The sequence below is a fragment of the Urtica dioica genome, chromosome 3, assembly GCF_054948205.1.
Source record: "Urtica dioica subsp. dioica isolate 48M chromosome 3, U.dioica_male_clone48M_v1_H2, whole genome shotgun sequence".
NCBI classification, from domain to species: Eukaryota; Viridiplantae; Streptophyta; class Magnoliopsida; order Rosales; family Urticaceae; genus Urtica; species Urtica dioica.
Genome location: NC_142758.1, coordinates 45749432 through 45771335, shown reverse-complemented (window position 1 = coordinate 45771335; position 21904 = coordinate 45749432). Strand labels below are relative to the sequence as shown.

At 34.9% G+C, this 21904-nt stretch overlaps 2 protein-coding genes and 1 non-coding gene across 3 annotated transcripts; 1 reads left to right on the top strand and 2 right to left on the bottom strand.

Annotated features, from left to right (window-relative positions):
• The first annotated feature begins 1179 nt into the window (after nucleotides 1-1179).
• Nucleotides 1180-3354, top strand: LOC149403117 (small multi-drug export protein). Its single transcript, XM_089609648.1, has 2 exons — nucleotides 1180-1813; nucleotides 2782-3354. The coding sequence occupies exons 1-2, from the start codon at nucleotides 1287-1289 to the stop codon at nucleotides 3194-3196; spliced, it is 942 nt and encodes a 313-aa protein (XP_089465774.1). The 5' UTR covers nucleotides 1180-1286; the 3' UTR covers nucleotides 3197-3354.
• A 278-nt stretch (nucleotides 3355-3632) lies between these two features.
• Nucleotides 3633-3705, bottom strand: TRNAA-AGC (transfer RNA alanine (anticodon AGC)). The gene has a single exon. It is a non-coding gene; the product is annotated as a tRNA-Ala (tRNA).
• A 554-nt stretch (nucleotides 3706-4259) lies between these two features.
• On the bottom strand, nucleotides 4260-11222 carry LOC149403115 (Major facilitator superfamily protein). The gene is made up of 6 exons (XM_089609631.1): nucleotides 11060-11222; nucleotides 10712-10823; nucleotides 10265-10482; nucleotides 6293-6706; nucleotides 5263-5878; nucleotides 4260-4813 (listed from the first exon to the last, which is right to left on the bottom strand). Exons 1-6 carry the CDS (start codon nucleotides 11060-11062, stop codon nucleotides 4446-4448), a joined length of 1731 nt encoding a protein of 576 aa, XP_089465757.1. The 5' UTR covers nucleotides 11063-11222; the 3' UTR covers nucleotides 4260-4445.
• Nucleotides 11223-21904: the final 10682 nt, after the last annotated feature.

Genomic DNA, 21904 nt, shown 5'->3' with positions numbered 1-21904 from the left:
GAAATTGAAATATCCAAGAAATTTGATAAGATAAATCTTTCACATATTTTCGAGTTTGAAACAAAGTCTAAGTCTAAGATATATATATATATATATATATATATATATATATATATATAGAGAGAGAGAGAGAGAGAGAGAGAGAGAGAGAGAGAGAGAGAGAGAACAATCATAGTTAAAACATCTTCAAAGTCAGGGGCTGAAACCACAAATTATAGTCCCCACATCAATTATATTCAAAGTCACGTCTAAACACTCTAGCTGCAATGACGCGAGCTATCATCAAGTTACTAGAACATGGAACATATTGAATGTTAAGCTCAAAACTTGGTTCATGCACGTCTAGGATGTCATCCGTAAGCACATCAACATTGTCAAAGTTGGAGCTTGGCAGAGAACGTCGACCATCAATTGCCAATCTGTTTCCACGATGAGTTTAATGAGATTTAGCTGCTTTGCCATGAGAAAACCATGTTTGATATCTAGAGTCTCGTCGTGCATATCCGAAAATCAACACCTCCACTCTGCGCCGAAGAACCCGAGCACTGCGTCGTTTACGAACACATCTCCTAAACACCCCCCTTTGTGTTGTTTATGACACATCCCCTAAGAAGTTGTTCCAAACGATTGACATGTGGTTCGATTTTATGTAAATTTTGGTTGGGGAACTAAATAGAAAAAAATGAAAATTTTGATACATAAAAATTATAGCGGAAAAATCATTTGTCGATGTAAAGTGTACAGCTCATTTTACTACAAACATTTAAATATAGCTAAAAAAAATTAAGTAGACATAAGGGTAAATATGTACTTCAACACCAAGTTGAATAGACATTTTATCATATCCAAAATCAGGTAAATTGAAATTCTATCGATCTAATTGACACAAACAAGAAATCATTTTCTATTTATTCGAAATGCTCGTAAATTAAATTCTATTTCGCGGACACAAAATAATTTACCTTTCGGTAAACTCCAACATAAATTTCATTGGCTGTTTCCACAATATTATGATAAAACTAAAAGCAAGCATTTTTATTTCGGAATTGATTTTTGTCCAGACTCGTGAACCGTGACGATCCACTCACGCGTTGACACGTGGCAACGAACTGCCACGTGTCAACGCGTGAGTGGATCGTCACGGTTCGCGAGTCTGGACAAATAGCATTGCTCTTTTTATTTAGTTTGTCTAAACGAAAACAACTCCGATGAAACTTGCAAGGTCCTACTATCACTAAACCCTCTCTAGTCCAAAACCTCCCTCCAAAAAGTGAAAATCCTTACCGATGGCTGTTTCATTATCAATAACACACCCATTGTCCACAAAACTCTTCCTCACCAAACCCCACATCAAACTCAACTTCCAAAGAAGAACCCACTTCCCAAAACCCCCACCCAAATCTCCCCTCACCACACCCACAACAAAGCTCCAAGCTTTCCCAAGACTTTGTTGTTGTTGTTGTTCTTCTTCTTCTTCGGTTTCCTCTTCCGATGACGCGGGGTCGGAGGAAGAGATCGCGGCGGCGATGGGAAGAGAAAGGCCGATCAAATTCGCTCTGTGGGTTGTGGTGTGGGCGTCTCTTTCCCTGGCCTGGTTCGCCGCGACCAAGGACGCCAACGCGGCGGCGGAATCCATAAAGGCGTCGGGATTGGGGCTGAGAGTCGCCAATGGGCTTCGCCGGTCGGGCTGGGCCGACGAGGCCGTTGTCTTCGCTCTCGCCACGCTTCCGCTTCTCGAGCTTCGCGGAGCAATCCCGGTCGGTTATTGGATGGGTCTCAATCCACTGGCCTTGACCCTCTTGGCCGTTCTTGGGTATGTATAATTATCTTTATCCCATTTTTGGTGTTTGATGACATGTGATTATAGGATCATAGCTGTTGTATAGGGCTTTGTTAGACAATTTAGAGTTTCAATTTTAGGATTGATCATGTGCTTTTTTTGAGTCCATCCCGAATGGACTTTGCCGGCGCAGCGAATTTGAGATTGGCATATTTGTAGGTATTGGGATAATGGCAAGGGTGATTCTTGAGACCTTAATCTTAGTTCGATTCTTTTGAGATGCAACAATTGGGATCATTTGGGGGTAGTCTCTCCCGGTCGATGATGATGCCAAGTTTTATAGATTATAACCCGGGCACCAAAGTTATAAAAAAATAAAAATGAAAAAGTTTTTTTCGATTTCAAAAGATTCACTGAGGTAAAAGATTGGACCGATCATTGTTTCGAGCTTTGTTAGACCATTTTGGATGCCAAGTTTTAGGAGTGATCCTGTGCTGTTTGAGTTGGTGTGTGGATCTTATTTGCATTGTTTGATATGTTTTTTTTTGGGTGGATTAAGTTTTATAGTTTTGGTGACCCGAATGGTTGGTGCCACAAATTTGAGATCGACATTATTGTAGGTATTCGGAAAAAAAAAATATTATAACGTCACTTTTTTTGTTTGCCGTTTTGTACTCGCTCAAATTATAACCATTTTCTCGACATAGCAAATTCCTCTCATTTGCCCGTAAATTATTTTGTATTTTATTTGCTTTTACGTCGTCGATTTCTAACATTGTAGTCTGTGATTTTCATCGTTAGTTTTTTTATTTTGAAAGGATAAACATTGTCCCAACAACCGGCTCGAACTTGTGACCTCACCATCTTCTGTTGAGTTGATTTTCCCGTGTCGTTTTAGGCCGGTTATAATGTAGTTCTGTCTAGATTTTATTGATGCTTCTTTGATCTAAAACCGACTAACAAACAAATGTCTACCCAAAAAAAAAAATAATAATTTGTAGGAATATGGTTCCGGTTCCTTTCATCATACTCTACTTGAAGAGTTTCGCCTCTTTCCTAGCCGGGAAGAGCAAGACCGCGTCTCGATTGCTCGACGTGATGTTTGAGAATGCCAAGGCCAAGGCGGGCCCGGTGGAGGAGTTTCAGTGGCTCGGGCTCATGCTCTTCGTGGCCGTGCCGTTCCCCGGGACCGGAGCGTGGACCGGAGCCATCATAGCCTCAATCCTCGACATGCCATTCTGGTCGGGTTTCACGGCCAACTTCATCGGAGTCATCTTGGCCGGCCTTCTCGTGAACTTGCTCGTCAATCTCGGACTCAACTACGCCGTTCTTGTCGGAGTTCTTCTTTTCTTTGTCTCCACTTTCATGTGGACCGTCCTTCGGAACATTAAGAAGTCCTTTGATTCTAAAGAGTAAAATTTGATTTAAGCTTGACTTTTTTTTTTTTTTTTTTTTTTAACTAGATTTGTGTAATTTACGTGCAATCATTCGATGAATTTTTATTTCTTGTTTGAGGAGCATCTGAGCTTTGGGTTTGAAAAACTCTATTTTTAGAGAGGGAGAGAGTACAAAAAAAAAAAAGAGGTGAAATTAATCTGTCAAATAAAATATTGTGTTGCAACTCATTTTGTCAATTTTGTTTTACTAAAAATGAAAATTACTAAGACATCATAAAATAAAATAAAAGGGGTAATGTTTTATAAGAATAAACATTATTATAGAATGTTAAACTGAAATTTGAAAAACAGAACAGTGGTGTGTGAATAACTCTTACTAAACGACGTGTCAATATCAGTGGGAAAAAAAGAAAAGCAAAACGACAAAAAAAATGTTGAAAATTGAAATGAAAAAGTGGAGATGCGGGGTATCGATCCCCGTGCCTCTCGCATGCTAAGCGAGCGCTCTACCATCTGAGCTACATCCCCTTAATGATTTTGGATAGCCTTACTCTAACTTTACATACAACGAAGACCTATTTTATGATCATTATCCTTCCCCAATTTACAATTTTTGTTCACAAAAAAGTTATAATTGTTAGAGTTTTTATTATTATTAATTTTTTTTTTTATCACCGTTCCCTCAGAGTTTATGGATTGGCGAAAACATTTCCCTCCAAACCATATGGCTACTTTAAACCTCCTTAGTTAGACATATTATGTGTGACATGTATATAAATTAGATTATATCTTAATATTTAAATAATTAAACTATAATATTAATTGAAGATAAACATTCGACTAATTAATATAGTTTCTTCTAAATTAAAAATACACTCGTCATTTTCTTTCTCACTTATTTCTTTGAATTGAAAACCGCATACATTGTGGTGTTATAACAATTAGAGCCAAGGAGAAAAAAAAACTCGATACTACACTTATATAGTACTCCTTAAACTAATCAACCTACAAGGGGAGAAAAAAAAATTAGTATTCTATATATCGCAACCCCAGATCTCCCATGTTAGTAATAAGCTGTGGTATAAATATAAACACGGCCAAAATTTTCCAATTAAATTTTGTGTCGTACTTTAATCTAATAAGCGCACATGAGAACATATTTCACCTCTTGGTAAAGAACCATAACCATCTTTCATTTTCCTTCTTCTTTCTCATTGTTTCTTATTATTGGTCCTTTCTTTCTTGTATATGTTGTCCTAGTCCTAGTCTCAGGTGTTGGGCTTAGCCGATCTGTACTTGTACCTATTGGCCCAGAAAAGGTAATGCAAGAAGTTGAGCGTGCTGAGAACGCACATGAGCCAGTAAAACCTGTCGAGTCTGTACTCGTTTATATCTGCGCCGGAGAGCCACGGCCTCCTCTTCGTCACGCCGTTCACGATCGAAACGATCGCCGTGCTCAGGTAATACCCCATCGCCAGCGAGGCCCAGGACAACGACGTGGCGAGCGATCTCATCTTCGCCGGAGCCTCCGTGAAGAAAAACTCGAGCAGCCCCGCGAGCGTGAACAGGTCCGCCGAGCCCAGGAAGAGGTACTGCAGCGCGATCCACAGGAACGTGATCGGCAACGGTTCGTCATCTGGATCATGAAGGTGAACAAAATGATTAATCGGTTAAACCTCTTTACTATTTTAGAAGATTAATGATTAACTAATTAACCCTTTAATTTCAATTTTTTTTTAGTGATGGTTGGTTAACTACAGTTAGCCATGCAATCGGAAACTCTTAGTGATAGGTGAGCAAAATGATTAATCAGTTAAACCGCTAGACTATTTTAGACGATTAATGATTAACCGTGGTTTTCAAAGAACGGTTAACTAATTAACTTTTTAGTTTCAATTTTTTTTCTTGTTGATGGTTGGTTAACTACAATTAGCCATGAAATAACCGGTTAACTACAGTTAGCCATGTAATCGGAAACGGTTCGTGATTTGGAGGTAAAGGTGAGCGGAATGATTAACCGTGGTTTTTTTTAGAACGGTAAATTGTGGTGGTTGTAGAGTAATTTTAATCGGTTAAAAGGCCCACCTTTATGTGAAAGGTGATGATTGGCTACGACGCGGCGGCGCTTGGTCTCGACGAGGGCGGCGACGGCCATGGCGATGACGGAGAGGAGGAGGCCGACGCCGATTCGTTGGAGGTGAGTGACGCCGGACTCGGATTTGGTGGCGCGTCGGAAGAAGGGGACGACGAGGTGGTCGTAGATCGGGGCGATGGCGATGATGAAGACGACCGGGAATATCGGGAGCGAGGCGGGCGGGACGGCGAGGTGGCCGAGGCGGGTGTCCATCGTGGCGGCCTGGTGGACCGAGAAAGTCGACAGCTGGGCCAGGCAACAGTTGAGCATCACCGTGCAGAGGAACACCGGGAGCGTCCGCACCACGGCTTTCACGTCCTCCACTTCCTCCGCGGTGCACGCCAGCGAGGCTCGAGCCGGGGATGATGTGGCGGCTCGGTTGAGGAACCCTAGGCCACGCGTCGTCGTTTCCGCGGTGGGCTTTGTCGTTTCCGTCGGTGTTATTGTGGCGGCGGCGGCGGCGCCGGCGGTTGAGGAGTGGCAGCTTGGGGTTCCCATGCTTGCCACGGCATTGCTTGGGCTTTTCGGTATGCATTTGTTGTTGTTCGCTACCGATGCCACTAATACCTGCTTCCGCGCAAAAAGACAAATTTTTTACAGAGTACTCATTTACTTAATTTATAAAAACTATAATTCATAAATTTTAACCACGGTTTTACTCCGCCATTTAAGTGAGGGATTTTAATATATTTTTCCCATGGTTCCGCCCACGGTTCTTTCAAAAAAAAAAAAAATACACAAGTTGAGAGTTAATTTATAAAAACTACAATTATAAATTTTAGTATACAAGTTGAGAGTTGAACTTGTGAACTAAGTTAGTCATTCATATTTTGATAGTTTTACATGTTGATCACTTGAGAGTTGAATTTTGAATTTGAATGCATTGCATATATAATTGGGCATTTATAATTTGTGTGACTAAGCAAGGCAATAACTATTTATCAATAAGAAAAAAGAAAAAAAAAAAGTTGAGTATATTACCTTGAAAATGGTGGTGAGAGGACTTCCGGTGGGGATTTTGTTGCGATAGAGAGAAGAACCCGCAAGGAAGACAGGGATGGACAAGAGTATAGTGAGAGTGGAGATCCCGAATCCCCACTCCCAGCCTTTGTTGTCCTCGATCCAAACCACGAGCGTCACCGCGATGAGGGCCCCGCAAGCCAAGCAGAAGACAAAGTAGTTGAAGAATGTGGACCTCTGCTTGCGGCCCCGCGGCGTGGCCTCGTCAAACTGCTCGGCCCCGTGGGCCGGGAGCGAGCCCTTTATGCCCCCCACTCCTAAGGCCACCAAATACAGGCCCCCGAAAACCATCGCCGCCATCCCTCCGTGTACCGCTTGGCCCGGCGGGGGCTTCAGCGACGGCGAGCGAGCTTGAATTGTCAATATGATTAGACCCTGTTGACACACATAGTGATTTTTGTTAATTATATTTTCTAATAGCAAAATAAGTTGTTATAGGTAAAGAGACTTGAGTTATTAGGTGGGGTCCTAGGCAGGGCCGGCCCTTGCCCTTGGCAAGTTAGGCCTACGCCTAAGGCCTCAAAATTTTAAACAATGATATAGGCTAAAAAAAAACCCATTTTCATAATATTGAAGACTCATAATTTGATCAATATTAACCTATTTTTATATAATGTATTTTTTAAGAGGCCTAATTCTTAAATTTTGTCTAAGACCTCAAATTATATTGGGCCGGCCCTGGTCCTAGGGTGGGCACATATGCCTCCTTAGCTAAGGGTTTAAGTTTTCTCGCAAAATATAACTAGTTACGTTGTCTAATTTTTTTTTTTTTTTTACACCATCAATAAGAATTTTGTCACTTGTATAAAGAATTTATTACTGTAAAAAAATTGACACATGTATATTGACGTATCGTACTTGCACTTGTTTATAAATGTTAGCTATTTCATTAATTTTAAACAACGTTTAAATATTTCGTAAATCTTTATTTGTAGATTTATTTTTTTCTCAAAATTTTAAAATTATGTATTTTATCTTATATATATATATATATACGTGTCCAAAGTGTATGATTTTAACTATAAATCATAGCAAACAAGAGACAAATGTATGATTGCACATGGACTATACACTAATAAAGTGATGTAGCTTTTAAGATAAGGACGCTAGATTGTTAAGATATATAAGGGACCATTTATTCATTCATTCCTCTATGTACGACCAACGAAACTTCAAAGAAGTAACTAGTCAATCACACCAATCGATTGGATTAGTGCATGGCTATTAACAAATTGAACACTACGTGAGTCAAGGGAAATAGATTAACTGCACTAAAAATCTACGAAAATTGGTGGGTCCCAGAACCACGCATTAGACCTCGTTTGAGTTACTGGACTGTATTGCACCAGATTGCGACTCGATGTGTCACATTGCCATTATGATATGTCACTATGTATATATGTATATATGTACATATATATGATGCATATAAGTTTTTTTTTTATTTGATGATAATGCAGGAAAATAAAAATAGATCACATTGACGTACAAGCTAAAATTTCATTGGCTAATTTTATTTTTCTCTCTCTTTCTCGCTATAATTGTTTCGTCATTGGTTTATGATCAGAATAATGACCACACACGTGGTTCATGTACTGAATGCAAGAACGACAAAATAGGAAATAGTTTTGTTATTATATATAGATATATAGATATATATATATATATATATATATATATATATATTTTAAGGATAGTTATTATATATATTAAGGACCTATGAATAAGTAAGTATAAAGTATAACTATAAACCAAGTAGTAGCTTTAGTAAACTGAAACTTCAGTTTCTAATTATTCAGTTGATGATGTGATGCTTGTAGACATTTTCTTAGATTAGATTACTATTTCAACTTTGTAGCTTTGAAAAAAAAGAAGTAAAAAAAAAATCTACATGTAGCGTAAAAATAATTTTAAAAGTAACATATGAATATCAGAAGTTCATTACTAATTGGTAACAAACAAAATTAAGTATAAAACCGTTTTGCGTTAATTTATTATATATTTAAAAAAAATCCGACTGAGCTTACACAAAGCTAAAAGATACTGAAAATAAACGTACAAATAACCAGGGCATTGTTAGGTCTGACAGTGAAAGGATCAAATCGTGGAGACATTCTATTGGTTAATCGTTAACTCTGAGGTTTTGTCACACAAAACAAAGTAGGGACACAAATAGTTTCACAAGCTAAAATAGACCACTACATTATAAAGAAAAAGGTAAAAAAAAAAGAAGCTGAAATTGACCACTCGAAGTTTCTGTTTAGTATATTAATGGGTCCTAAAGAAAACACCACTCTACGTTTGCATGAGTAAATATATATTGCCCGCCGATATATAATATATATATATATATATTACAAATAACCCAAAGTTCAAGGCATGTGTTTGTAACATGATTTGGCATTATATGATTAAATAATTTTTGGCTGCTTCTTGTTTGGTTAAAGAAACCTGTAGCTATGGTCTTGATTCTTTACCTGTGGTGTGAAAGGTGATTTTTATTTTATTTTATTTTATTGGAGTGACGGTGAATTGTAGGTTGTCTAGATTCACATGATTTTGCAGTGATTTCAATGTGTGCGATAAGTTTGGCTAAAGAAAGTAACGCATACCTTAAATAAATAAATAAAATAGTAATTGATGCGTCAAGATGGAATCAAAGTGAGGATTTGATACGAAAAGTAAATCATGCAAAAGTGACAAATAATCTGCTGGAATGTAACATTTTTCTCTTGAAGAAAAAGAAAGAAATAAATGTATATGAATTGAAGACAAGGGTGAGAGTCAGTGTTATTGTTGTTATTATTATTTGTTGCGAAAAACTAGTTAGGGTTTACTGTATTGTTTCAGACTGCTTGGTGTTTTTTTTTTCAAGTACAAAAATTAGCTGCTTGTGCTAAAATAATTTTCCAGAAAAATAAAAGTAATTGAAATTGAACTAATTTTATATTAAAAAAAATCAAAACAAACAAAAAAAATGGCTGATAATTAAAAACCAGAGCAAGCCGTTTGGTTCTAACTTCTAAATAATAAAGGAAACAAAATATGTCCGGTTCGGTATCAGCTTTGAATAAATCAACTGTCAGTTTGATTTAAGTTCAACCGTAAAACATTTATGCTGACTAAAATACAACTTTGTTTCTCGTGATAAATAAGAGACATAATCATGATAAAATCATGGGTGTTAAAGTAAGTGTAATATAGTATAATGACAGATTCAAGCCAGTCAAACAGATCACGCTTCTTTATTTTTTTCTTACACACATCCACAAAAACAAATATATATATGTATATATATATATATATATATTATATATATATATCAAATTTGCAATCCTTTTCTTCAGTTTGTTTATCGACCAAATAGATTTGGAATTGGATAGGCTTTAATTTGTAACTGAATTTTATTTTTCTATTACGATGTTATTAAGATTTTCTATCACGATGGTAACTGAAAGAAAACACAAATTAAATTATCTTTGAATGGTTCTTATCAAATTATTAACTAGGCCGTTGACCCCGGGATTAATGCAACAGACACAGCTTTTATTTCGCTTAAAAACACGATCCAGTTACAAGCCACGTGTACCATATAGATTCTTTTGCAAACATCAAGAAGAAGAAAAAAATAGAATTAAAAAATCACTAATATAACGCATACGCACACACTCATAGTGACACATTAAAATACTATTATAAAAACCAATCACACACACAATTCACGGCCTATTTTATTTTATTTTTTTTGGAGGAGTTTGTAAGCAAGAAGTACATGACGTTTTATTATTTTAATTATATAAGGAATTATAATTAATTAATGTGATATATAAAATTAGATGTAATTTTATGCTGATGTATACGAAATTACTAGAGATTATTAGTCCTGTTGAGTAAAAAAAAAATAATGGTAAAAGAGAAAAGAATAAAACTTACCAGGAACTCAATAATTGCACTTATCAAGTAGATGTGATAAGCGGTGAAAAAGGCATCGGATAAGAAACCTCCGAGAAGGGCAAGAAGAAAAGCTGTTCCCATGAAATTTGTGACATTGTTTGCAGATTTTGACGGAGATAAATGCATATATTCAGACAAGTACATCACCAAGTTGCTCGCATTTGCCAGATATGCCAAGTTCTCCATTATTTCCACCACTATAAATTTTATAATAATTAAAAAAAAAAAGATTAATCAAATTACAAAATTTTATTCTACACCACTGAACTACAAATGAATTGAACAAGCGAAACCCACTTTGGTATTGGGGGTGTATAATTTTGAAGATTTGTATTGGAGATTTGATTTGATTCAATAGAAAAGGGGGGGAAAAAAAGAATATAAAAGATTTTTTTTTTTTTGGGAAGTTAAATAATTTGTACGGACCTAAGACAAAGGAGGCTGCGATCATGCCACCGTGGCGGCCCTTGAGAGCCGGTTTGTTTCTCCAATTCACATACCCTTCCCATGCAGTGACTTGGTTTTCTTGATCTACTTCCTACAAAATCAAACATATAATTATAACCATAAATGGGATGAATAAACGAGTTATATCTATCATAAATAAAGATCTGTGTCGTGAAGAGGAAAAGCACTATGGAGCTTTCTTTTCAACAGTTGGGAATCAGGAAAAGGAAATATATGAACGGAAAAGAAAGGTTGTGAAGGAGAGGGAAGAAAAATTAAACTAAATTAAAAATTAGAGCTCTTTGGCTAAGAATTAGAGGAACCCACCATGCTTGTTCTTTCTCTTATCTATCTCTCCTTTTTCTTCAAGTTGAAGCTTTTGCTAATTGGTTTAGATCCCTTGTTGAGGAGGGAGAGATGAAAACTTTGTCTAAAGAGAGGAGGGTGTGAAGTGGTTGTGGTGGGAGATTTAAAGAGTGGTGAGAGAGGGAGAGAGGAGAGAGAGAGAGATAATGGTCTAGGCCTTTGGAAAATGACTTTGATCATTTTTCTTTTTATTAAATTAAGAAGAAAAAAAAAATCTTTCCAAAGTAACTACACAAGATCCCTTACAATATTATACTAATAATGACTTTGTATATACATTGTTTGATTATGCATTCAAATACATCCAATTAGCTGTGACATGCACACATAATGATAAGAAAAGGTCTAAGTAATTATCTTACCAACTGCTATTTATTAGCAAATATAAATTATTTTAATACATTGTTCTTGTTATTGTTTGATAGACTTGTTTCATATTATCCTAAACTTAGGCTGAGAAATTATTCTTAGTTAATAATTAATATATGAAAATATATTGGACGGTAATATTCGCTTTAAAAACACCTATAATATATATATATATATATATATATATATATATATATATATATGTATATGTATATATATGTATATGTATATGGCAATTAGTACTATAAATACATTTAATTTAAGGGCAGTGTAGCAAAATAGCCAAAATGAAACTATGCATTTTGTTTTTAGCCTACGTTTCAAAATTTTTAGGGAAATGGCCAACAGATTTATGTGGCAATAATTAAGGACTGATTTGTCCTTATTTATTAACAAATTCGTAATTTTATCTCTCCTGTTTTTTTCCTACACTTTTTTAACATAAAAATTTCAAAAAACCATATCTATCTCACATGAACTCGAAATTGAGTGATTCCAAATCCTACGGATTCGTGACGTCGAGATCTTCAAAAATAGATCCATTGTGTTTGATAAAAAATCATGTTTAATACCATAGATGTAGGAAAATCACGTTACTACCTTAAATATGGAAATAACTGTAAATTTTTGAAATTATCAAAAAATTAAATGGAAACGTAACTATGATGCATTAAACATAATTTTTCATCAAACACAATGGGTCTATTTTTGAAGATCTCGATGCCACAAATTTGTAGGATCTGAAATCACTCAATTTCGAGTTCGTATAAGAAAGATACGAATTTTTGAAGTTTTGATGCAAAAAAAATTATTTGAAAAAAATAGGAGAGAGAAATTGACGAATTTGTTAATAACTAAGGGCAAATCATACCTTAATTATTGCCACATAAGCCATTTAGCTATATCCCTAAAAATTGTCAAATATAGGCTAGATCCAAAATAACATGTTTAAAGTGGCCTAGTTAGTTACAAAACTCTACATTTAATTATAGCTTATCATTACCCCGTGGTAGTTAGTTTGGTCTAATGGTAATTTCACAGATGCTTCGATTGAGAAATCCTGAGTTCGAACCCCTTGGATTGCAAAAATGCATGTCCTCTTGTGTAATCTTGATCAATAGTATACCACGTGCGATTACACTCTAATATATCATGTAATCATTGTCAATTGTATCACTTTCTTTTAAAAAAAAATTATAGCTTATCTCATTCATCAATATTATATTTTGATGATCACCACAATATTTACATGCAATTAGAACTATAGGATATGTGTATGTGTATGTGTATATATATATATATATATATATATATATATATATATATATATATATATATATATATATAATTGAAATCGTTCCATACATGAATCAATGAGTGAAAAATCTTCAATCAAAGTTCTAAATAACAGCAATTAACAGAAATTAACAGGATTGAAATCGTTAACACCAGATCGTCAACAACAATTAACAAGAATTAACAGAAATTAACAGGATTGAAATCGTTCCATACATGAATCAATGAGTGAAAAATCTTCAATCAAAGCTCTAAATAACAGCAATTAACAGCAATTAACAGGATTGAAATCGTTAACACCAGATCGTCAACAACAATTAACAAGAATTAACAGAAATTAACATGATTGAAAACAAGATCTTTAATTCCTGTACATATATCAAACATAAAAACAGATAACAAAAACCTATAAATCGTTCAATACCTGATTCAAACACATGGGTGGACGACGGCGCGGCACCGGTGGCGCCGACGGCCACGTCGGGGGCAGGGGGAATGCGCTCTCCGGAGATCAAGATAAGTCTTCCCTTCTCATCGAGGTGGTGGGCTCGGACGATGCTCCTCCGGGCGACTGGGCCTCACCCGGCGTGGCCGGCGGCGCAGCCGACCAGGCTCTGCAGGCAGCCGAGCCCGCCCAGGGCGTTGGCGCGCGGGATCGCCGAGGAGGGAGCCCCCAACCAGGATAGGCCCAGCGCTGGGACGACTGGGACGCCGGCAAGCGAGGCCGGTGCTGCGCAAGAGACGGGGCGCGCGAGACCGAGCGTTTGGCTGGGCGTGAGGGAAAAGTCTCTTCAAATCTGAACGTGTATATTTAAACGTGGAAATTCTGTTAAACAAGCATTAAAAGTGGATCATTGATTGACTTTTTCATTTTGATTCTTTCAGTTTATATACAACACACGTTCAAAAAATAATAAGGGCATTTTAGGTAGAAAAAATAAGTCTGAAATGCCAGCTCACCCATATTGGCTATTCTGCAAAAGTTTCTCAAAGATCGGCTATTTTGCAATCTAAACGTTTGGAGTCTAATTTTTGATATATATATATATATATATATATATATATATATATATATATATAGAGAGAGAGAGAGAGAGAGAGAGAGAGAGAGAGAGAGAGAGAGAGAGAGAGAGTATCATTAAATGCTCCCATACTCCACCGAAAAGAAGAAAATGAAAAATTAAATTGAACATGTAACAAAATAACAAAAAGAAAAACGGAAAATGATATAGTAAAATAAATATAGTACTCTTATTATGTCAGTCAATATGTATATATTTATGATACCCTTACGTTTGACCACGAAAAGCTTTTATTGAATGCATAGACGATGCCTTACCTTCCTAATTATGGCATATCGTGGCTTTAACAATATGCCATTATTGTCACTATGTCCATATACATAAACACGTATAAATATATACACCTAAAGGCTAAAACACCTTATGTGCACACTAGGCCATACCATACATATACTATAGAGATTTGTAAGTATTATATTTAAATGATCATTTAATTAATAAAAATTAGATATTATAATATTATCTTCTCAAATTACTGTTTTTTATTCGGAGTCGTCTCTTTTTTCCATAAATTTAAAATCACAGTATTTGAATTCTAACAATTTTTGTTGCTAATATCTTTTATGTGATGTTTGGTTGAATTTGTCTAGGTTTTGTGACACAATTCTCTTAATTTCTATACACCTCTATGTTTTTTAATTGTTAATCTGTGTATTTTTTTCATTATTCATTATTCGCTCGAATAACATCTGTTAGAGTTTACACCAAGAATCAAAGTGCTTTTTATGGATTTAGAGATGGATTTTTTTTTTTTTTTAAATTGTTTGGGTAGTTGTTGTTTGGATATTATGGAAGTGTGAAATATTGTTACTATAAATCGGTTATGTGCTTAGTAAATAAATAGTTAAACTAAAGTTTTAAATTTGACTAAAATAAAATACTAGTAGAGAACTTATTCTTCAAAATCTTTACTAATACACGCGTAAGAAGATTGTCCATTGAAAAGACCTTGACTCGTCAGCCCGGGAAGTCATTTTGATGGATGACGAAGATAAATAATTATACATTTTATATAAGCGCATACATTATATTTAATCAAGTAAAGAATGACACAATGGGAGAATCCAAGTTGCACAAAGACAGTGGAGCTTTTCGCTGGATTTGATATATGCAAAGAAAGCATTGTAATGTGCATATAATTATAACAATTATTAATTAACAATGAAGATTAGAAGAAAAAAAAAGGAAATCGGTACTAAAGGAATGGTATTAAGTAGCTAGGATTAAAAGTTGAGTCAAATTATGGCTTTTTAAGAACATACCCACCATCCTAATCCTACTCCTACCCTCTTCCACTCATTCATATAATTCACACCCCTATAGTGGTACGACCACGGATTTCCTCTCTCTAAAAAGGTAAGCCTAAGAACATATGAAAATATTCAAAGCTTCTCATAAATACATAAAAATAAAACATTATATTTCTACTAATAGGCTGAGAGGGTATTGGAATATGTTGGTTAAATGAATATTGCATGCTAATTGTTGAACTCTAATTGGTTTTCGGTTGGTGATTTACTGGTTGGGGATGACATTGTGTGTGATTATTATACATATATTATTTAGTTGAATTTGGTTTTTGAATGGTCAAGTGTAAAAGGGTTTGAGGATCAAACTATTAATTGATGATTACCTTATCAACCAATTAATAGTAATGTTATCACATAAATCACGTAAATATTACACATGGTATATATTCTGAACATAGTTTGCGGATCAGACTACACATGTTTATCTTATCAACGAAATATTTGGAAACAAAATATTTTAGGGTAATCTTATCAATATATATATATATATATATATATATATATATATATATATATATAATATTTGGAAACAAAATATTTTAGGGTAATGTTATCAATATATATATATATATATATATATATATATATATATATATATATATATATCACGTTTTATACATTGACTTTGGGTTGTGGATGAAAATGAAACTAGATATTTGTGTTATCAAACCATGATGTTTGTGTTTGTGTGTTTTTTTTTTTTTTTTGGAGATTGAGCTATGACGACTCCACTATAATGTCAAGGGTTTAATTTATTAACCAAAAAAAATAGTAAATTGTCTAATAATTAGTCTATCTATGATTTAAGTAATGAAGAGCTTTACTTATGTTGGCACAAATCTTAGCATTGCTTATTAAGCATGTTTTTTAGATTATTTTTTAAAAAAGGTTAACCATTTTGAACTGTTTGGTAATACAAATTTAATAAAAATTATAGAAGTGCTTATGAAAAATTCGAAAACTTATAAAAATTGAAATTCGTAGCTTTTGAGAAACAATTTGTTATGCTAAATATGTTTATGCTACTAGCAAAAGCTAATTTCAAAACATTTTACCAAACAGTTATCTACTTTTTAAAACAATAGCTTTTTTTTTCAGCAAAATTTAAAATAATTTTTTTAAAAAGCACAACAATACCAAATAGACCCATTACTAGAAAACTTAAAATAGAATACTTGTAACGTTAAATGTTGTTAATTAGTTTAAGAGATCTTGTTGTACATAATATACATCCTTTTTTTTTTGGCATCGAAACAATGGTGGAAACGGAGGCAATGAACATTAAAGCGCCATTCAAGGAAAAGAAGAAGAAAAAAACGAAAAGATTTTAAATTTGCAGTGCCATCACCTCATCTATGATATCGAGACACTAATTTTTGGACTAGATCAATAGAGCACTTTCGGTAGAAGTATTCTTTTCTCCTCCCTAATTTAGTTGCGTTCGTCGTCAACAAGAGATTTTTGACTATTCATGGTTATTGTCTAGAATTTAGAGCCGCCATCATCCTCACCACAGTGAGCCCTTTTCCATCCTTCAAATGACCGTTGGTCGATCCTATCTCCAATGGAGAATTTATTTTTCGTTCTCTTGTCGTTGTGAGTAGTTTAAATAATATAGATTGTATATGTTTTTTGTATGACTGAATTTTTGATCGGTGTGGTTTTAAGTTTATACCTTCAATATGAATTGCTTATCATAGATTTTTTTTTTCTATAGGTGTCCATGCGTGGATCATAGAGAAATTTTCAAAAAATTCAATGCGTAGCAATTGAAGACATAAATTTGTCCAAAAGACCACTAACTCACAATTCTTGTTGTAACTAAAATTGTGTTTAGTATATTTTGTTCATCTTATTTTATGTGAGTTTTAAATTTTACTTTGAGCATTCAGTGTAATTTAAATCATCAAGTTTTTATTTCAACCGTGGCTCAAATCCAAGATCACTTGAGGTACTCATTTTGTGATTATTAATAGAAATAGTGATATGCGCATGCATTTATTCATATAAAATGATGCGCAGAAATTGATATCTTAATGTATAGATTATCACTATATTTTTTTCCCCCATGTGTTGCGAGTTTCCAGTTTTGAGTGAGGTCTTCGCCAGTTGCATGTACATTTAATTTCCCTTAAAAAAAGTGTGTTGACGTTTATATTGAATTTATTTAATAAAAATAAGTCATAATTTCACAAGAAATGCACGTAGAGCTTATCTACACCCTCGTGTATTTGGCTTTCAAGAATTCTTTAGGCAATACATACTCCAACCGCTAGTATTTATTACTTGTGGAAGAGTTTCAAAAGATCCAAATAAAAGATCAAATAAATAAAAAAACCAATTTGGTTTTCTCAAGGAAGAGAAAATTAAATGTTGCTGATGAATGAGGATTTCTCTTAAAGTCAAATTTGCTATGACGCTACACAGCGACTTTTAACGTCATTGTTTTTTGAACTAAATTGGAATTTCCATCAATACGCGAGTAAAACGCCCATTGGGATAAGAGAAAAAAATCTCAATACAAGACACCACAAATCTAAATTAAAGTAAATCTAACACTAACTACCGATAATAACTCATTTTGTGCTTGTTTCCGACAACGGGAAGACTTAAAGCCACAAAAAATTCAAGCATGCATAAGCCTCTTTCAAGGTATCCATAATGGTTGATGAAAAGATCCATTCAACCGCGGTTTGATGATCATTAAGAAGATGAATCTTCTGCTTGTATAGAAAAAAAAAAACTAACGTAAACCCAACGTGGGATGGTGGACGATAGCTGATCCATCTCCAATCCAAATAAAATCATCCAACACGAGATGACAAAACAAAGTATACAAAAAAAAAAAACTCCATAACAAAGGAAATTACAAAGATTAAATCAAGACCAATGAACCATTATCGATACCAAGAGGCGCAAAGAAAAAGCGTCTTCCCGTTGACACTCGCCAATGGCGCCTGAGACCACCACCGTAACCGACTAGATCCACTTGAAGCCCAAAATCCGAGATGAGAGGCGGAGGAGAGGCTGCAATGTTGTGAAGTGTCCCTTCGACTAGAAAATCGACGAGGCTTCACATGTGGGAAGAGGAGGAGAAACCGCCAGAGAAAGGCCTTGAAATGGATTAAAACCCACAATGAGAGGGGTTTTATTTGAATATGAAAATAAGTAGAAATTAAATACATCAATAGATAGGGCTCCCCCCAGGTCGGAGCACACCTCAGAGACGGCGTCCGAGTCCTGGAAGGGTAGCGGCGACAACTGCTGATAGAAAAACCTAGTGTGTTTTTTTTTTTTTTTTTTTTTTTTCCGGGGAGTTCTCTCTGTTAAGAGGGAGAGAGAGGTGAAAGAAGCGATAACCCTTTTAACATCATTGTTGCCGTAGCCGAGTGCCCGAGTGTAAATCAAGATTTTTAATTCCAGAAAATAATTCTCTTATCACACCTAAATAAATTTATATCACACCTCCCTTAAGAATTGACATCTCGGGGTAAATAACCCAAACCATGAACAAGCATCTGCTCGTTTATAGCCAATGACGTTTGTTGGGTGGTTTATTCTATGGACCCATTGAAGGTCTCGGGGGTTGACGACTTCTTGACTCTGTTTAATAGAGATTCTGACATGTTGAAGTTAGTCACAGTCTTACGAAGCTATGTCTGGATGTCTTGAATTTTGATTATTCAGTGGAGAAATTTAACAAAATAGTAATTATGCTTACGCTCAAGGTAGTGAAACGGTGATAGTGAGAGACTTCCGACCCATCAGTTTATATTATGCGGTTTGCAAGGTTATTTTGAGGCGTTTGATGAATCATTTGAAGTGCACAATGAATCCAGCAATATCCGAGAGCCAAACCACTTTTGTCGATGGCTGCCAAATCTTCGATAATGTGGTAGTAGGCTTCAAGAGTATTCATACTATGAGGGGACGGAGATTTGAAAACGAAAAGTGTACGACTCTAACGCTTGATATGGCAAAGCATATGGTAGAGTTGAGTGATCTTTTCTTCAGATGGTTATTTTAAAATTGTGATGTGCATAGTAGTGGGTTGAGAAGATTATGGGGAGCGTAACTTTTGGGGTGTTATAGTTCTCATGTCTCCCAAATTTTCTTTGCATATGATAGGCTTAGTTTTTTAAGGCTTCCACAAAAGTGAGGGGCTAGCAAGAGATTATATGAGGATCTATACACGTACTTTGGATCAAGCTATTTTTTTTCCAAGTCCAATGTTTGTTTTGGGAAGGTTGTGGTGGCGGCAATATAAACCAAAGTCACATGATGCCATATCTGAAACCAAATTTCTCTACAAATACATTTGCTTGCCAGATTTTTTGGTGCAGTGGAAAATGAACCTGTTCTCCTTAATTAGTTCGCGAGCAAGTGTGGAATAATGTCAAGGGTTTGAGTGGTTCTATGGTGTCACAATAAATGTGGTACTTATCAAGGTCATGCTAACCATATCCCCTTGGATGTGGGGAGCTGCTTATGCCTTCCATTCGCCCTTGTCGAAGATATTTATCACATCATCGTCGGGTATTTCTAAGGGGAATAGAGAGAGAGAGAGAGAGAGAGAGAGAGAGAGCTTCAAATCAGGGAGTTTTTTTATTTTATTTTATGTTCGAACTTATAAAATGAGGAGAAGAGGATAAAATAAAGACGGAGTTTTATAAGGATCTGACCTAACTTTTAGAACCAATATTGTTTCCACAAATATATTGGCAATTAAAACCGCTTAAAATTTTTAATGACATTTTTTAAATTACTTAACGTGATTAAGATGGTTGTTCAACTAGTGGGTGAAACAACTTGTTGAACAACTGATTGTTTTTAGCAAAATTAATTCAAACAACAATCAAACAAGCAATCAACGAGAAAGCGATAAAGGACGCAAGAGATTTGGTAACCCTGTTATGTGATAAATCACATATTTAGGAGGACTGAACGTCCGATGGTGAAAAGCGATCCACTATCTCAATAGTCAAAGGTACACGCACTTATAAATTATGCATGTACAAATAAAGATACAGCAGTTGCAAGCACCAAGAACTAGTTGTCGATGAAGATCTCCAAGGCAGAGAGGCTAGTTCAAGGTTTAAGGCGGCGTAAATTTACCTAATAGTGATTATCCTAATTTGACTCAAGAGGAGCTTTATTAGGTTAACACCAAATCTCTTGCGAATCTGTTATTCTCGAAAACCAAATATCCGAGAATATCTTACCATAAAATTCATAATTGGAAGCAGGATATATCCAGTTATATTCTCGCGAGAGAAAAGCGACTTTGAGTAACTCGAGTCTTGAACAATTTTTTGCATTTTGTCTTGAACAACTTTAACAAAATTATTTTACCAAACTAAATCATGCCACAAAGGATCCAACAGTTTTGATCCGACTTTGAAAGGTGACATTAGAAGTGTCTAGTCGTTTCTAATGTCATTGTAATAATAAAAAAGGAAAAATTTCTATTGCTCAAAATTTTCGTGAACTTTTTACCCAAATTTCTCTTGTTAATAAATTGTAGAATTTAAAACACTCATAATTTTACAAACAAATTAGAACCGAATTTAAAACGATAACAACTCTAGTAGCTCTTTTAAAATTAAGAAAACCAAATTTTGAAGCAAATTAGAAGCAACTAGTCGCTCTAAAGTTTCTATACCTTTAGAAGCGACTAGTGGCTTCGAAATGATTTTTTTTTTTAAATAAAATCAAAGCTTATATTTAAGAAATTTGATAATCAATTTTGAAGCGACATGTCACATCTAAAAGAAATATGTCGATTCAAATTATAAACAGTTTGTCGTATCTAAATGCTTTCCACTTCTAAAAGTCCATTTTGTAACGGTGAAACAAGAATTAACAAAAAACTTTGGATCATCGGTGCTTCCTCCACCACAAGTAGTGGATTCGTCTCCCCGTCTATATATCCTGCTTGAGCGGTTGAGTTTCGTCGTAGTTATCGCTTTTAAGCTGTTGTGAATCTTGAAATCACTCGGATAGGTCGTACATTGGGGACCATCTCGAATACGGTAAATTTTTTAAATAAGGCGTTTCAGTTTAACACGGTTGTTGAGTAAAACTGGGAATTGGTTCAACTGGTTGATTAGTTACAAGAAAATCTGACTCTACCGAATGCCTCAATAATTTTATTTTATCTTTTTTACTTTGCGTAGATGTTTACTTGAGAGGATGTCTGCCTAAACCAAAAGTTGTAAAAAGCTATAACTATTACGAAGTAAAAACTATAGTGATAGGTATAACATTTGCGTAGATCTTTTTTTTTTCTTTTCAAAAGAAACTAAATAGATTAGTGCTCATAAATCTTATCATAAGTGATAGGTACAACATATTCATATTACATTTCAATGGGAAACTCTATTGATAAAAAGAACACATTTCTCTAGTCACCACCACGTCCATAAAAAAAACTATCTAAATGGATTTTTTCGCATTAATAAGCGCCAATTGCTTCACGGGAATTAAGATAAAAAGTTTTATTAGTGTATTTATTTTTATTCTTCCATTATATGGCTCATGGATTTATCCTTATTTACACAAATATCTTGGCAATTCCCACGAGCTAATACATAGTCCAATAAGCATATATTGAGTTGGAATGCAGATAGGATTCCCAATATAAGGAGATAAAGGATTTGGTTGTGAATACAAAAAAGTAAATGAACTATAGATAAAGCTGTATGAAATGAATAGCCATTTTTATCCCCTTTTCAAAGTCTTAATTGAAT

Coding starts and splice junctions, on each gene's coding strand:
- LOC149403117 (XM_089609648.1), top strand. CDS start 1,287: ATGGCTGTTTCATTATCAATAACACACCCATTGTCCACAAAACTCTTC. Junction 1,814..2,781: donor ACCCTCTTGGCCGTTCTTGG/GTATGTATAATT, acceptor AATAATTTGTAG/GAATATGGTTCCGGTTCCTT.
- LOC149403115 (XM_089609631.1), bottom strand. Junction 10,483..10,711: donor CGCAGCCTCCTTTGTCTTAG/GTCCGTACAAAT, acceptor TAAAATTTATAG/TGGTGGAAATAATGGAGAAC. Junction 6,707..10,264: donor GTGCAATTATTGAGTTCCTG/GTAAGTTTTATT, acceptor GTGTGTCAACAG/GGTCTAATCATATTGACAAT.